The following is a 17,838-nucleotide window of genomic DNA, read 5'->3' as shown; positions in this document are numbered from 1 at the left end:
AACATTACCGATAATAGGCGGAGGCCTGGGTTTATCAACTACTTCGAACAATCTGACATAGAAACGGATCGAACTGTCTAACTAACAAGTGAGCAGCCCAATTCGTAGATCATCTAACAAAATATAAACTTAAATTACATGAGAGAAGTCTCCCATCAAGTTAAAGAGATTAAAAGAAAAATATTTTATGAGATTTTTTTTCAATATACTAGTTTAATTTTTATGTTGTAGTATTTACTATTTAGTTAGTATCATTGAAACAATGTTTTTTTTTTATAGGTTGTTGCAGGTGTCATAAATAAAGACAGATGGACACGAGAAATATTTAAGGAATGGAAGAGTGTAATGAATCGACTCCAGCAGTGGTCTGTTCACCCATCTTTGGTCTCAAACTCTTTCCTAGCTAGTTGAGCTTCATCAATCATCACCAATGGCAACCACGGCTCTTAACCCCATCGACATAAATGGCGAGAAACAGAAGCACCGCAACCGGGAGGCGGAGGAGCCGGCTAGCCCCGCCACCCTCTTGTTTCACACAACAACTCTCAATTGCTGCATCGTCGCCATTCTTGGGTACACCACTAAACTCAACGTGGATGTAATCAAGAAGGGTCTCGAGTGTACTTTGGTTAATCACCCTCGCTTTTCTAGCATCCTCGTAAGATTTATTTATTTTTTATATGTCTGGTTTTATATATATCACTGCTGGAAATTATGGAATTTCCAACCACATGAAGGTGATCTTAAATCAAGTTGAAAGCTATGTTCCGACCACTTTTGGTATCCGGAAAAACCTTTGTTGTTATTTCCGATCACTTTTTGCTTTCGACTTGATTTAAATCACTTTCAGGTGGTCTAGAATTTCATAATTTCCAGCAGTGTATGTTGGGCATTCGCTACTAGCTATACCTTTTGGCAGCGCTTGATGTTAATTACAAGTGGTGTTTGCAATTTTTGTGTTCTTTCTTAAAGGCGATGGGCGATAAGAGATGGAAGAAAAGGTGGATTCCGACGAAGGTTAACGTGGACGATCATATTATATGCCCGGATTTGGAGCCGGACATGCAGTCGGCCGACGAGTTCGTGGAAAACTATGCCTCAAGTTTAACAACAAAATCGTTGGACATGTCGAAGCCATTGTGGGAATTGCACATTCTAAACGTCAAAACCTCCGAAGCAAACTCCATAGCAATCTTTAAGATACACCATTCACTTGGGGACGGTATTTCTCTCATCTCTCTGGTCCTTGCTTGTTTCCGAAAGACTTCGGATCCGAATTCCCTGCCCACAATTCCATCCAGCAATAGAACCCGCCCCAAAATTGGGTTTTTCCGACAGCTTTTTTTGTCAGCTTGGCTATGTTTGACGTTGATTCTTAACACTCTCGTGGATATAACGTTGTTCTTGGCTACGATACTGTTTCTCAAGGATACGAATACTCCGTTGAAAGCCAAAAACGGGGATGCTTTCAACCCCCGAAGACTCGTGCATCGTATTGTTAATCTAGATGACGTAAAGCTAGTCAAAAATGCAATGAATGTGGTACGTACAAAGTAAATATACCTAGAACTTTGATTATTTTTCATTACATAAAAAAAATTATAATTTCTTAATATATATAAAAAAATAAACAAGAAAAATCAATATAATGATTTTTTTTTTAAACACATGATTATTTATAGAGTTAATTATCAAAATGACACCTTGACTATAGCGAAATTACCAATTTGGTCCTCAATTATTTTTTTGACCAATGAAGTCTCAACTTTAAATATCTTAATCAATTTGGTCCTCCGTTAGTTTTGTCGTTAGACTTCCATTAACTTGGGAACAAATTGGTAATTTTGCTATAGTCAAGGACCATTTCAGTAATTAACTTTAGGCGTTGACAATTCCGTTCGTTTTTCCCGAGCTGAATCGTATCGAACATTGAATTAATTAACCGTACTGAACCATTCGGCTAAAAACATAAAGGAAATACCGTTTGATTTTATTTAAAATATAATAATAATAATAATAATAATAATAATAATAATAATAATAATAATAATAATAAAAGAAGTAAATCCAAGTCTCTTGATGCCTCCTTTACCATTCAGTCTAATGTGTACTATTTTCTTATAAAACATTTACGAGAGATACCAGTGAGAATATAAGCTGAACGACAGAGCAGGCAGCAAGAGACTTGAATTTACTTCATTATTATTATTATTATTATTATTATTATTATTATTATTATTATTATTATTATTATTATTATTTAAAAATTCAAACTATATTCGATTCGATTCAATTTTTAACGAATAATTCGGTTTGATTTGGTTTTTTACCAAACCATTCGGTATACAAGAATCTATTACCGTTTGGTTGTTCGATTCGGTTCAGTACAGTTCGGTTCGGGAAAGCCGAACTGAATTGCCACCCCTAAAGTTAATTACTGAAATAGTCCATTGACTATAGCAAAATTACCAATTTGGTCCCAAGTTAACGGAAGTCTAACTGCAAAACTAACGGAGGACCAAATTGATTAAGATTTTTAAAGTTGAGGGACTCAATTGGTCAAAAAAATAATCGAGGACCAAATTGGTAATTTCGCTATATGCAATGGATCATTTTGATAATTAACTCTTCTTTATATTATAATAAAGTATTATGTGTTCTATACTTTCTAAATATTTTTATCTAGTGACTGCCAACAGTACATAGTACTTGGCATATTATTGGTTCTTTGTATAGATAAAATTAATAATTTGAACACCATTATTTGTAAAAAAAATAAAATAAAATTGTATTGTATTATTTTCTCAAATTCTCACATTTTTTAAATAATTAAATATATGATCATTCTTTTTGCAATTTTAGACAATAAACGATGTAATGATGGGGATGTTACAAGCCGGATTGTCACGTTATCTCAACAGAAAATATGGTAAGTTTTCAATGGCTCTTTCATAGGAATAAAAAAATTTTAACCAAAATTATTCACCACTATTTAATGTGGTTATATAAATAAATCATTTTTTTTAATGCGGGAAAGAATTAACTAATTTATGGTAATTAATATATAAAAAGAATTTTATTACTACGTAAATGATTAAAATATTTAGTCTATTCTTTACCCTTTTTTTTTTTTTTTGAATGCTATGAAAGGTCATTACATATCATCTAAGTACAATGTGCTTTGCTATTCTTTACCTATTTAATATACAACACATTAATTCATGGGGTCTTATCATTCTTAACTAGAGGTATGTTTTAAAAGCTAAACGAATAATTCATATTTTTAAGTTAAACGAGGATTTTATACAAATAATTAATTAAATGCATTTTCCTTAATATCAATTATCTTAATTGGTTTGATTTAGTTAAACAATATTATTATTATTATTATTATTATTATTATTATTATTATTTAATTATTTGTTTAGGTATCATAAAAGGGAGTGCAACCAATAACAAAAATAATCTGCCCAAGAATTTTCGTCTTAGAGGGGCAATCATGTTCAACATCAGATCATCCACAGGAATAAAGGTCTCAATATAATTATATTATTGATTGAATGTTGAATCGCATTTCCTTATCTTATTTTCTCTTTTTTCTTCTTTCATATTCACAATTTTTTTAATTATCTATTTATATGTTTTTTTATGAAATTAAATATGAGAAGTTATGTTTTCAAAAAAAAAAAAAAAAAATGAGAAGTAATGTTAGCTTTGTTTGACAAGCCTAGTTGAAAAGCAAGCTGAAAGATAAAGCTGAAAAGGTAGTAGCTAATAAGCTAACTAATTAAAATTAGAGTATTTGGTAAAATTAATTGATTTATTAGCAGTGTAAAAAGATATAAAAGAATAAATTAAGATAGTATGATTTTGATGAATGAAGGGTAGATGTGTTATTTTTCTAAATTAATAAAGATAAAAAAGTCAAAAAATTTAAAAAGTCAGGAGCTTATTTTGAGATAGCGTTTAAAAATAATCATTCTTCCAAAAGGTTGAATCCCAACCCTAAGGGCCCTCACACCCCGACCCGGTAGAGCATTTGGGAGAATATAAATCATAGTAACTCAACTAAACATGAACCACCGAGGTTAGACCTTTGCTTACTGCACACAAGGAACGTTTCAAAATAATCATATTTTACCAAAGAGAGATAAAAGCTTATTTATAGTTTAAAATAAGGTATAAGCTCTACCAAATAGAGCCCTACTTTGAGCAAGGTGTAATGGCAATTTCAATATATTATATTAAATACGAATAAGGTTCAAATTAGCCACTGAACGAACAAAAAGTGCAATTAGGCCACTGAACACTCCAAAAACGGGCAATTAGGCCACTGAACTCTCCAAACGTATGCAATTTCACCAGATAGCAGGTTACCATCAATTTTAGCAGGTTACCTGCTTACGTGGCAGCTGAGTTGGCATTTTTAATAATTTTTAATAATTTTTAATAACTAATTTTAATAATAAATTTTATAAAAAATTGAAAAAAAAAATAAAATAAAAAATAAAATAAAGTCGTTTTTATTTTTTAATTTTTTTTTAAATTAAAATTTATTATTAAAAATGATTTAAAATTTATTAAAAATGCCAACTCAGCTGCCACGTAAGCAGATAACCTGCTATCAGGTGAAATTGCACATTTTTGAAGTGTTCAATGGCCTAATTGCACTTTTTTTTCGTTCAGTGGCCTAATTGCATTTTCAGGTTACGTTCAGTGGCCAATTTGAACCTTATTCCTATTAAATAAAGTTCCAATTAAGTCATAATATATATAACTTTATTTTGTGGCTTGCATCATACGCAGGCTTTAGCTGAGATGATGGAGAAGAAATCAAGAGCAAAATGGGGCAATAAGATTGGACTTGCCTTAGCTCCATTATTCATTGGATTTCAAGAAAACCCTTTGGATTATATCTATAAAGCAAAAGCCACCATTGATCGAAAGAAGCTCTCCATGGAGTCCAGATTTTCTTTCACTGCTGCCCGTATCGTACTCAAGCTTTTTGGAGTTCAGGTAAATACATTTTTAATCATGCCTATTTTTTATCAAGACAATAATCGTATTATCTTTAATTTCTTTATCACCTACCAAAATTTAAACATATGATCATGCGTTTGGAATGATAATCTGGATGTCAACACACTACAGGGTAGTTGGCCTTATTATTTAAAATTGTTGACAATTGTTGCTACATTACTTATTTTCTTTATTATTTAAAATAGTATAAACAAAAATATCTTTACTAAATATCAAAATGTGGCCCCCGAGCACAGTGCGATACCCATATAACCATATTAAATGCATCGATCTAACTTGTACTGCTAGCTACCAATTCCCATTTATATACATTTTTATTTATGTTATTGTACATGTGCTATGTCCCCAATTATCATCATAACACACACAACCAACTTAGTCATGACGTTAATTTTGTAATCATAAACTTACAAGTTTAATTCTGACGGGAGCAGTTTATTGAATTTTTATGTTTGACTAGACAACTATAAGCTTTTATATATAATTATTATTGTAAACTTTCAACTTTACAATATTTATAAAATTGACTCCGATCCGCTCATATTTCCATTATTTAATTCACCCCTCAACTATTAATTCACCCAAAAGAATGGATCATATTAGTCTTTTTACTTGGAAGCATATTATCATTTGAACCATCTCATATATATATATATATATATATATATATATATATATATATAGGGTTGAGTTCACATGAGGACCATAATATATAGAGGACTGTGTGGATTGATTACGGGCACACAATATATTAGTATCATGCACAAAATTTAATACACAATGCACACAAGAATACATGTAAACATCTAGTTTCGAACACAGGCTCTATTAGTTAACAAACCTATGCACACAACATACAAACTCAGGCACACGACATACAAATTTTATATTTTGATGATATCAATTAATTAGGAATTTTAGTCCCAAACTTATTTTATTTTAGACTTAGAATTTTCTCTACACAACATTCGAATAGTTCAAAATGGTACCTCGAGAAGTCACAATTCTGTTCAATGACTTATTCGAACGATAACTCGAGTGGCCAGTCTCAATAAATGATTTGAAAAGTAACCCAAGTGGTTATCTCTCGAATAGTCTGAGATGAAGATAAGAAGGCAAGAAGACTGAAGATTCGAAGAGTAGAATACAGTAAGGCTAAAAGGTTGTAAATGCCGAGAGGTGGAAGGGCCTACCTTCCGAAGTGTTAGCAGAACGAGTAGTAAGGTCATCCTTTCGGAACCGAAAGGTTGCAAAGGCTGAAAGATGGAAGAGCCTACCTTTCGAGAAGTAAAAGGGACGAATGGTAAAGTCAACCATTCATAACCGAGAGGTTTAAGGTTCGAAGAGTTAACCTAGTTAACCATTCGAAAGGACTGCTCGAGACATTTTCTAAGCTAAACAATCCAAAACCTTAATTTTTAAGGTGAACGTGTCCAAGGTAAAGTGGGTCTTAGGAACACATTCCAAGAAAGATTTTCCTTAAAAGCCTTGACATTTTGAGCAGAGAGAAATGATATGTTCAGCGCAAATTAAGTCTTTAATGGTTGGAAAATCTAACAAGTCACCTACCATCCAGATTACCCGCCGGTATTTAGACACTGGTTAATATCCTTTTGAATTTGGTTTCTCTCCAACTGACCTTTTTATTCCAAGAGTGGTTGAAAACGGAAAAGCACCACAAACGAGTAGTCAACCGAAAGTTGACATTATTCAAAAGGTTGAGGAACCTCCGAGAGGTAAGCCTTCTAAAGGTAACTCGAAGAGTGTTTAAAACACCAATCAGAATAGATCGAGTGGTAGAGGAGCGAATGGTCAACCAAAGAAGAGCAACCATCCGAGAGGTAAGCCTAATAACTACTCGGGTTATAACTATTCGCGAAGCATACTGGATCGTAATTATACGAATGGTAATCCCAAGAGGTTCAATAAGCCTAAGAGGTCATCTAGAAGACCAATGAGAAGCACTAGAAGGTTATATTCTTCTAATGAGGACTGGCTTATGGTCCATGAACCAATGTCAAAAGCGCAATTTGAACGATTACATAGACATAAGCAAACGTTCTATTCTAGGTTGTATTGCAATGCGCTTCGACCCCAATTTCAAAAATCATCATATACACCTAAAAAGCCCAAAAACTTTCAAAACATCCCTTATGATTATGAAGTTTTTAATGGCTATGTTGGACCGAAATTTAGGCTAACGAGTTCAAGGTACAAGTGGATGCCTAAACTCACTACTAACCAAGAAGGACCCAAGAAGGTATGAGTATCTAAATCAAATTAATTTTTTATTTCAAGTAAACTAGATTTTTTGGTACGTGGATAGTGGATGCTCAAGGCACATGATTGGAGACAAATCAAATTTGAGCAACTATCAAGCAGTCAACGGTCCCAAGGTGGTTTTCGGTGGTGAAACGAGTGGCCAAACAAAGGGAATAGGGAACTTCTAGATGAATGGATTGGTTATTAAGGAAGTTTCGTATGTTGAAGGTTTAAAGTTCAATCTACTAAGTACAAGTCAGTTTTGTGATTGGCTATAAAGTTGAATTTTCAAAGGATGCATACCATGTCATAAATGAAGCTACAAAAGGGGTTAGTTCTTTCATCAATGAGGAGAAAGAACATGTATGTAGTGGATTGAGACTTGGATAAGCGGAATGTATGCCTGGTAGCTAAGGATAACGTTGACTAAAGTTGGGAATAACATAACAAGTTAAACCATCTCAATTTTATGACCATAAATAAGCTAGCCAAAGGAGATTTGGTAGAGGGACTACCAAATGTGGTTTATAATAAGAATAAGATTTGTGAAGTCTGTCAAAATGAGAAACAAATCAAGTCTTCGCTTAAGTCAAAATCCATAGAATCAACCTCTAGACCTTACAGTCTACTCCATATGGATTTGTTTGGACCAGTCGACCCTGTAAGCTTAAGTGGTAGGAAATATAATTTAGTGGTAGTAGATGACAACACTAAGTATACTTGGACACTGTTCTTAATGAAAAAGAATGAAACCGAGAAGTTTCTACCCGAATTGTTGAAGCAGCTACAAAACGAGAATTGGACAAACATCGTCAAGATTCGTTCAGATAAGGCTATAAGCAAAGCCTTTCGAGTGTTAAACAAAAGGACCATGGTGATAGAAGAATCCATCCATGTTGTATTCGATGAGGGAAGCGCCCGCCGAGAAGTAAATTTATTAACCAAAAGGTTAAAATAGTTGCATGTTCGAGCAGACAGTCAGCCAAGCCAGGGTAATGCATCAGATTCGTCAAAACGAGTAGTTGAAGACGAAGAGATCAACCGAGAAGTGGATTCTGAGTCGTTGGAAGATGTAACCATTCGACTGCCCATCCAGCTTCCACCTCTCGTACAATTATAGGAAGTGGTAGAAACACCAAACATTCATGACGTGGATGAACAAGCACCTCCAACAGATTTTCAACCCGATTTAAGGTGGTTAAGGGATCATCCTCTAGATCAAGTGATTGGAAATGTAAGCTAAGGCAAGGAGTAAGGACTAGATCATCCATTCGAGAAAGTATGATGGCATGTTTTCTTTCACAACTCGAGCCAAAAGTTGTTAAAGAAGCACTAAGTGATCCGGATTGGATACAAGTCATGCAAGAAGAGCTCCATCAATTCCAAAGGAATGATATATGGGAGCTAGTTCCTAGACCTTCACACCAAAATGTAATTGGGACAAAGTGAGCATTAGGAACCAAATGGATGAAAAGGGCATCATTGTTAGGAACAAAGCTCGATTGGTTGCTAAAGGCTATTATTAATAGGAAGGAATTGATTTTGATGAAACTTTCGCTCCAGTGGCAAGATCGGAATCTATAAGGATATTTTTATCCTATGCTGCTTATAAAGACTTCAAGGTGTTTCAAATGGACATCAAGAGTGCATTTTTAAATGGATTATTAGAAGAAGAAGTCTACGTTGAGCAACCGCCAAGTTTTGTGGTAGATATGGGTGGAGACAAAGTCTACAAGCTGAAAAAGGCATTGTATGGATTGAAACAAGCACCAAGAGCGTGGTATGACACCCTCTCGTGTTTTCTAATCAAGTGTGGATTCATGAAAAGTCAAGTGGATAAGACACTATTTCAGATCAAGGATGGTAATCATATCCTTTTGGTGCAGATTTGCGTGGATGATATTATCTTTGGAAGCACCAACTCGTCTCTATGAGAGAAGTTCTCGAAATTCATGCAAAAGCAAATTCAAGATGAGTATGATGGGGGAACTTAATTATTTTATTGTCTTACAAGTAAAGCAAAGCATAGAAGGGATTTTCATCAACCAAATTAAATATACAAAGGATTTGATAATGAAATTTGGTGTAGATGGAAAGTCATTAGTAAAAATTCCTATGAATACTTCATTGAGTATGGATGTTAACAATGAAGGAAAGGAAGTGGATCAAACCAAGTATAGAGGTATTATTGGCTCTCTATTGTATCTAACTGCTAGTAGACCGGATATCTCTTTTGCTGTTGTTGTTTGTGTGAGATTCCAGTCAAACCCTAAGGAAAGTCACCTCACAGCCACTAAAAAGATTCTAAGATACCTCAAATGTACGAAGGTGTAGGACTTTGGTATCCGAGAGGTGGATCTTTTGAGCTATTTGGCTACTAGGATGCAGATTTTGCTAGATGCAAAATTGACCGAAAGGGCACCTCAGGAACATGCTAATTTATTGGAGGTAGGTTCGTCTCTTGGTTTAGCAAGAAAGAAAACTCCATTGCTACAAGTATCGCGAAAGCTGAGTATATAGCAGCGTTATGCTCAAGTGCTTTGGATGAAACAACAACTAAAAGACTATGGAATAGAAGCAACAGAAATTTGCACAAAGTGTGACAACACTAGTTCTATTGCTATAACACATAATCCAGTGTTACACTCAAGGACAAAGCACATTGATATTAAATATCATTTTATCCGAGATCATGTAGAGAAGAAGGATATTGTGCTAGAATATGTCAATACGGTTAATCCGTTTGTTGACATCCTAACAAAACCTTTGAGTGAAAGTAGATTCTCAACACTCAGACTTGAGTTGGGAATGATTGAGATAAATGAAGGACAAAATCATCCAAGTCTTGTATATTCAAGAGGTAAAAGTAGTACCTTCGAATGGTGGTTCGAATTGTTAAAAGGAAAATGATTCGAAAGGTTGGAAGAGTATTCGAAAGTTAATGGATAAACCGAGAATTTAAGTATGACCGAATGGACGAATAGTCACATCCAAAATGGTATTGAGATGACCAGATGGTTGAAAGGTTAAAGGTAACCGAATGGACAATTCGAATGATTAAAGGTGACCTAATGGACAAAGTTAACTGAATGGTCATAATTTGAATGGTAAAAGACCTTAATGATTAAGTGACTAAAGGAGGTTGAAAAAGGAAATGGTTCAGTTGAAAACGAGGAGTGCGGAAGTCAATGAGATAGGGGGAACGTGTCATGTCTTGAATGCATCGAGTCATTATGGTAAAATTTAATTCATTTAAATTATTCCACCGTGTTTAGCGGGAAAATTGGCTTCGCACTAGACACACATCTCTGCACACACTAACACATGATGAGAAAGACATTAAATACCATTCTCTCTCTTATTTAATGTGCGTTTCATCTTTTTTGCTTTCTCTCTCTCCTTATTATATCAACCGTCTGTACTTATACCAAAAACACAAATATAGCTTTGAAAGTCAAACTTTTTGAGGGCATTTAAGTCATTTGGTGTGTTGCAATTTAATTTAGCCAAATCCATAATTCTCAACCCGACCCAATCTCGAAAGGTTTTTAAACCTAAAATCCGACCAGCCTTCTCACTTTTTTGCAAACTGCAAGAATTAAATGCATACTGCTTTTAAACTCTCTCCAAAAATTTCTCAAACTTCCAGAAACATTCAAACCCTCAAATGGAAACTACAAGCTCCTCCAACTCATCTTCTTAATCTGCCCCAACAACCGACTAGTCAGTTCTCCTAGAACTAAGATCTAAGGTCAAAAGTGCTCAATGCTTGACAGTGATGGTTATCTGAAGCACAACGAGGACCATGCTATGACAGAGAGGATTCTAAAATGCTTTGACGATGCAGGGCTAATGAAGTTTTTCACCCAACACTACAATACAATTCACAACGTAGATACTACTAAGTTCTTTGTGAACGCCCGATTGAGCATGACGGAGGACTAGATACACTCAACTGTAAATGGCACGAAGGTATTATCCATTGAGATAAAAAGACACACTTTGAGTTCCCAGTCTGTGAAGGAGAGAAACCGGACTGTTCTAGACATACCTACAATCAAGAGGCCTTGTGGAACGAGATCAAGGGCGATCAGACTCCTGATGTAACACCCCCCAAAAACAAGACTACTTAAAACGAGTCTTAACACCTGCAGATCAAGCACAAAACTAGCACAACGGAAGATAAAAAGATAACTGGATAAAAGGAATCCAAAACGGGGTGTTATGCCACGTATACCACACTAGGTATACGCTACGGCGACAATCTGCAAGTGTAACACTATCCCAAAAACAACCAAACTAGAACAATCTAAAGACATTGGCACACAGGCCTCAACAACACTGTCTAAAGATACAGGTGCTAAGATACCGGCTCTAGACATCGCGCTCGACTACGCATCACCTGAAAGATACAAAGATAAACATCGGGGCGACGCCCGGTCAGCGAAAGATGTTGGTAACCCACCAATACCGTTAAGTATCATAAATAGGTAGATATATAATATGAAAACCATTTTCGAAACGGAATACATATATATATGTCAAAAGCCAAGATCAAAAGACAACACAAGACTCACCACTCACAAGGACAAAACCGGGAACACATCCCAAACCACAAAGGTTAACCACACACAAGGATAAAGACTCACCCAACGATAACACATGCCAAAACACACCACAAGCCTCCGTGACTACACACGTCACGAGAGAAGAGAACCCACCACAACAACGGCTTCCCAAGCCCTCGTGACATCACCCATCACGAGTTGATATGCCTTCCTTATGCCCTATTCCAACCTTATGGCTACCCCCAACCTTGTACCTTCGATGCCAACCATTACCTCCAGAAAGCCCCTGTACAGCCAAGTCCAACCTTATCCCTCCGGGACCGTCGTCCCCCACCTATAACCACCAACGAAAACCCACCAATTCACGACAACACATGCCCGGATAACACAATGTTATCCCCCAAACACGTGGACTCAGCCACAACTCCATGAAATCACGTCACGGCCACCACGAGGACCGCTGCAATACCTTGGTGACTAGCGTCCCATACCACTAATCGTGCAATCCAGGTAAAGCCACACACGCACCACCACTCACACGAAACAAGCAACGGATTGCAACAGAGGTACGAAACATACTCAATCAAGAGACAGGTCACCACCCATCGACACAACGACGCTAGCATTAGGATAATAACTAGCAAGCTCAACAACGAAGAAACTCAAGATAGTTCCGAGGAACACACAAGACACCACACGGTTCAACGAAACACAATGTTGAACACTTAGCATGATACACAACACCAAAGATCCTACATAGATACCTACCAAAAGCTCTAGACCTACGAAACATCAAGAAGACGCTCAAATAGTTCCACAAAAGAACAACGGGAGGCCAAAAGATCAAAGACCAAGACAAACGAAACACGGGGAACAAATCCCACCTCAACTCCAACGTGTTCCCTGCGGGTGGACCCACGGGTAGCGCCCCACCCGTGGTCCCGCCCACGGGTACAACACCCACAAGGCATACGTTCCCGCGGGTAGGCCGGCGGGTGGTGCCCCGCCCGCCGTTCCGCCCGCGGGTACGTCCCTGTACCACAACAAATCCCTTCGGGGATTTTCTCCTCCAAAAACAAATTCAAGTCCAAAACATGCCAAATCTCACCAAGCACAACAAAATGACTTGAACCAAGGAAAATGCCAAGCAATGGCACAAAGGAAACCTAAACACAAGCTCTAGATATGCAATATCACAAGATAAATGCATAAACTCTCACATTTCATAGCAAAACACAAGTAGAAGCCAAGAAATCATATATTGGTAAGCAAAATAGGTTTTGTAGAGCATGTGTTACCTCTTGAAGACCAAAAGACTCTTCTTACACCACAACAAGCTCTCCACTAAGCTCACTAGCCAAACCCACTTCAAGATCAAACCAAAAGATCATAAAGATCCAACCTTTAAGAAAAGACAACTAAGATGGAACCAAAAAGACTAGACAAGCTTAGATCTTACCCTTCTAGATGCCAAAGTAGAGGAAAGATTGAATCTTGGAAGCAAAACTTGGAATCTTGACAAAGGCTTCTTTTGACTTGAAGAACAAGCTACTCTTGTTTTCTAGAGAGAAGGTAGAGATATTTTCTAGGAAATGTAAGGGAATGAAATGAAGAAGTCTTCTAGGTTTAGGTTACAAAACAAGCTCTTGGTGAAAAGACAAGGATACCCTTACTAACTCTTAGAAAGTGTAAGGAACAAGGGAACTCCTCTCAAAGCACAAGGTACAACACCACTTAAAGATTGACTAGTCAAATACTAGTCCTTGAGTATCAAAAATCAGGATTTTAGGAATCAATTCCTCAAAAGAAATAGAATTAATTACTCAATTAATTCATGGTATGGAGTGTGGATTTTTGGGGTGTCACATCCTCTCCCCCTTCAAAGAAGTTTCGTCCCCGAAACTTGGGTACAACGAATTAAGAACGAAAGGTAACAAGGAAACAAAATTGTGACAAGAAGTCCAAGAATATCCCTTTTGGTCAAAAACTCCAAAAGTTCTCACAAGGTTCCAAGGCAAAGAGAAAGACATTACGAATTCAAGGATAGGCAAGAGGTCAACAAACGGATAGATTGGCATCAAGAACTCTAACCTCAACACAACAACCAAGAACTAAACTACTAACCCAAACACCAACTAACACACTAGCTAAACAACAAGGCAACAAACAAAGCAAGCAAGCACACAAAGCACACAACAAACAAACACCAAGCTACAAAGGCTAAGAAGCAACAAAGAAAGAAACGAACGGGGTTACCACAACACAACTAGAACTCTTCACTCTCTGACTCTTCGGCCTCTTCAGACTCTTCTTCTTCGGCTTCAACTCTGTGGCTAAAACTAGCTTCAAACCGATCAAGCCTCTGATGCACTGCGGCAAACTGCGACCTCACAAACGCAAAACCCTCGGCGATCAAACTGTTCTGCTGACGAAGCAAAGAGGCGACATCCTGCCCTCTCTTGGTGCGAACTTCTTTCCTTCTACGGCGTTCCTCACCGTCTGATTCACTTACTTCAGCGGTCTCCGGTGCCCCTTCTTCTTCTTCCTGATCCGCTTCTTCCTCAACTTCTTCGTCACCACCCAAACTCTGGACAGCAAGGCTCAACTTCCCGGCATGAATCTCAAGCTCAGCAGCTAACTCTGCTCTCTCAACAGGTGCTTTCCTAGCAACCTCTTCAAGCGTGATATACTCACCACTATCCAACAGAAAAAGATTACAACTCCGGAGATTGGCGGTATCCAACACTATCTTTCCCACAGCCTTCGAGGGACAACCATCCACACTAACACTTTTCTTAACCAAAATCCAACTTAACACCATGCCATACGGCAAACTCTTCCGGTTGTGATCCCGGCAAAACACCATGTGTTGCATCATCAAAGCAGGCAGATTGAACTTAACCATATTCCTCAAACAGAAAGGAAAGGTACACTCCAACTTACCCAACAAACTGCTCTTGTTGTTGTTAGGCAACAAACAATCTGACACCAACATAACCAAGATCCTTTGTTCCGCAGACAACCACTTCTTTTCCGGCCTCGAAGCTTGAGTGAAACCACTCGTACGGCCAAACAGATAACTCAAATAGTCACGGTACCCCATGGTATCCGTACTAATCCAAGAATGACCACTGTACTGAGCCACTCCGGTAGCAGACAAACTCAACAACTGAGCTAACCTCTTCTCAGACAACACAACCTTCACACCTCTCACCTTAGAGGTGATCTCAAGCCTTTCACCTTCCTTCGTCACCACCATGTGACGGTAAAACTCTTTCACCAAACTCGGGTAAGTCTCGGCCCTTATGGCGAGAAAACCATCCAACAAACCTTGAAACTTAAGCAAATCCAACAAGGAACTTGGAAAAGATTCCGGATCAAAAGCTTTACCTTCAAGCACAAGGTAGTGGGCATCCACCCATTCCGCTTTTCTAGCCAAACTTGACCTTCTAGGCATGGTGAAAGATGATCCAAAGCTCAACAAACAAAGCCCACAACTTCTTCTTCTTCTACCACACTCTCGCGGCTCTCTCTCTCTCGGCTCTCTCTCTCTCTCTCCCTCTCTCTCTCTCTCCCTCTCGAGCTCTCTCTCTCTCTCTCTCTCTCTCTCTCTCTCTCTCTCTCTCTCGCGGCTGCTCGGCGACATGGCACAGCAGACGGCGGCGGCAACGAGACGGCGAAGCTCCGGCGACGAGGCGGCGGCGAACGGCGACGGGCAGGTGGCGCTGGGCGACGGGGTGGGGTGGCTTCGGGTAGCTCACGGGTAGGGAGAAGGAAAAAGATGAAGAGAATTTTGGGAAAGAAATTAGGGATTTGGGTGAGATTGGGGAAAAAGATGATTAAATTTGGGGATTTTGAACAAAGTGGGATTTAAGGTTTAGAAAGAATTAAAATTGGTTAAGTTTCAAGAAAGATAATTAGCTCAAGTGGTTTAGAGGTTAGGTAGAAAAGAAATTGGCTAAAGTTCAAAACTCAAAGGTTACAAAGAAACATTATTAGCTTAACTTTTAGGCTACACAAGAAAAGATTTTGGTAGGGATTGGCTATTTTCCAAATCAAAGAATACTTGGAAAATTTAGGGAAAAGCTCAAGGTGAAAAAATTGGGTTGAGCACAAGATAACTCAAGGATAGATGGCTACCACAAACAAGATGCCAACTAAAGAGAACACTTAGCAAGAAAAGAGTCTATACTAAGCACCTCAACGAAAAACAAGCAAGGGAAACAAACCAAGGATTGCCAAACAAAGACAACTGCGAAACACAAGATAACACCGAAGGCAACAAAGGACACAAAGACAACTACGAAACACAAGATAACACCGAAGGCAACAAAGAACACAAAGCTCTCGGGGACACAAGGATAGGCTCAAAACAAGGGTTACCTGCTAGCTCCTCCTCCACCAGACCCTCCGACTCCGCCTGCGAACGCGCCATCACAAAAACTCTCCCCGGCGGCCTAACTCCAACAGCTCCACGACTCGAACTCACTCCTGGTGCTCCTTCAACTCTCGAGGGTGGCGGCAACACTCTCTGACCAACAAGCTGAGGACACTCCGTAACTCTATGACCAACAACCCCACAGCGAAAACACTTAAACGCCTGGCCAGAGCAAACTTGACCCGGATGCACCTTCCCACACTTGCGACAACCAACCGACTTAGCTTGAACCTGAGGCTCCATCCCAACTGGTCCTTGAGAAGAAGATGACACAACTCTAGCCGGAAAACTCGGTCGGGGCTTCTTGAAAGCAAAAGAACCACCACTCTCAACTCTCTTCCTAGCCAACTCAAGCGAACTCTTCTGAAGCTGTTGAACACAAAACAGATCCGCGGCACACAGATACGCATCCTTGAGGGAACTGGGTCTACTCACCGTCAACGCTTTTCGTGCCTCATAATTCAGACCAGCAACGAAACGCTCAACTTTGGCAAGCTCTGTAGGCACCAACACCCTCGAGAAGCGCACCAACTCTAGGAACTTCTTGTGGTACTCCACCACAGATAGGGGTCCTTGCTGCAGATGAAGGAACTCATCAAACATGGCGGCTCGCACATGCGCTGGGTAGAACCTTTCGCGCATCCTGTCCTTGCGCGCGGTCCAATCAAACCCAGGCTCTTCAAGAAAGGCCGGACTCTCATGAACCCACCACAGATCAGCTTCTTGGCAGAAGTAGAACGTTGCCAGTTCTACTCTCCTCTCTTCGGGACAACCCACCACGGTAAAGATCTTATCAAACACCCGTAGCCACTCTTCAAGGACTACAGGGTCTTCTTCACCAGCAAAGGAAGGCGGCCGATGTCCAGACACAAGGCGACCCACATCGCGGTGCCCAACAGGAGGCGGAGGCGGCACAGCTTGATTGTTGTTCAACAGAGCTTCACTGAGAGACTGCATCGTCTGCGTCAACTGATGGAGATTCTAGGCGAGCTGCTCGTTGGTCGGGGTCTCTGGGAGCGGGCGCGAGGACGAGGAGGCATCGCACTTCTGCTACAACAACAAGGTTACCACAAAAAGCAAGCAAGCAAGGCAGAAAACAACACACATCTCACCGCGCAACCTAGAGTCCTAAGCCCAACACTTAGCTCCTTAAGGTCGCTTAGAGGTCTCAAAACACACTTAAACACTTAGAAAGTCTAGACTCAACTCCTCCTAGGCTCTAAACCAAGGTTCAAACCTAGGCTTTGATACCAACAGTAACACCCCCCAAAAACAAGACTACTTAAAACGAGTCTTAACACCTGCAAATCAAGCACAAAACTAGCACAACGGAAGATAAAAAGATAACTGGATAAAAGGAATCCAAAACGGGGTGTTATGCCACGTATACCACACTAGGTATACGCTATGGCGACAATCTGCAAGTGTAACACTATCCCAAAAACAACCAAACTAGAACAATCTAAAGACATTGGCACACAGGCCTCAACAACACTGTCTAAAGATACAGGTGCTAAGATACCGGCTCTA

At 38.8% G+C, this 17,838-nt stretch overlaps 1 protein-coding gene across 1 annotated transcript in view; it reads left to right on the top strand.

Annotated features, from left to right (window-relative positions):
* The first annotated feature begins 325 nt into the window (after positions 1 to 325).
* LOC109183377 (O-acyltransferase WSD1-like) overlaps positions 326 to 17,838 on the top strand; it is a 22,233-nt gene continuing 4,720 nt past the window's right edge. The window contains exons 1-5 of the mRNA XM_019333458.1: positions 326 to 658; positions 973 to 1,542; positions 2,863 to 2,929; positions 3,429 to 3,532; positions 4,807 to 5,016. Of these exons, the coding sequence (XP_019189003.1) occupies positions 431 to 658; positions 973 to 1,542; positions 2,863 to 2,929; positions 3,429 to 3,532; positions 4,807 to 5,016 (1,179 nt within the window). The 5' untranslated portion in view covers positions 326 to 430. The remainder of the gene's footprint in view (positions 659 to 972; positions 1,543 to 2,862; positions 2,930 to 3,428; positions 3,533 to 4,806; positions 5,017 to 17,838) is intronic.

Source organism: Ipomoea nil, unplaced genomic scaffold, assembly GCF_001879475.1.
Source record: "Ipomoea nil cultivar Tokyo-kokei standard unplaced genomic scaffold, Asagao_1.1 scaffold1125, whole genome shotgun sequence".
NCBI classification, from domain to species: Eukaryota; Viridiplantae; Streptophyta; class Magnoliopsida; order Solanales; family Convolvulaceae; genus Ipomoea; species Ipomoea nil.
Note: the sequence above shows the minus strand (reverse complement) of the source record. Positions and strands in the feature narration are given on the sequence as shown.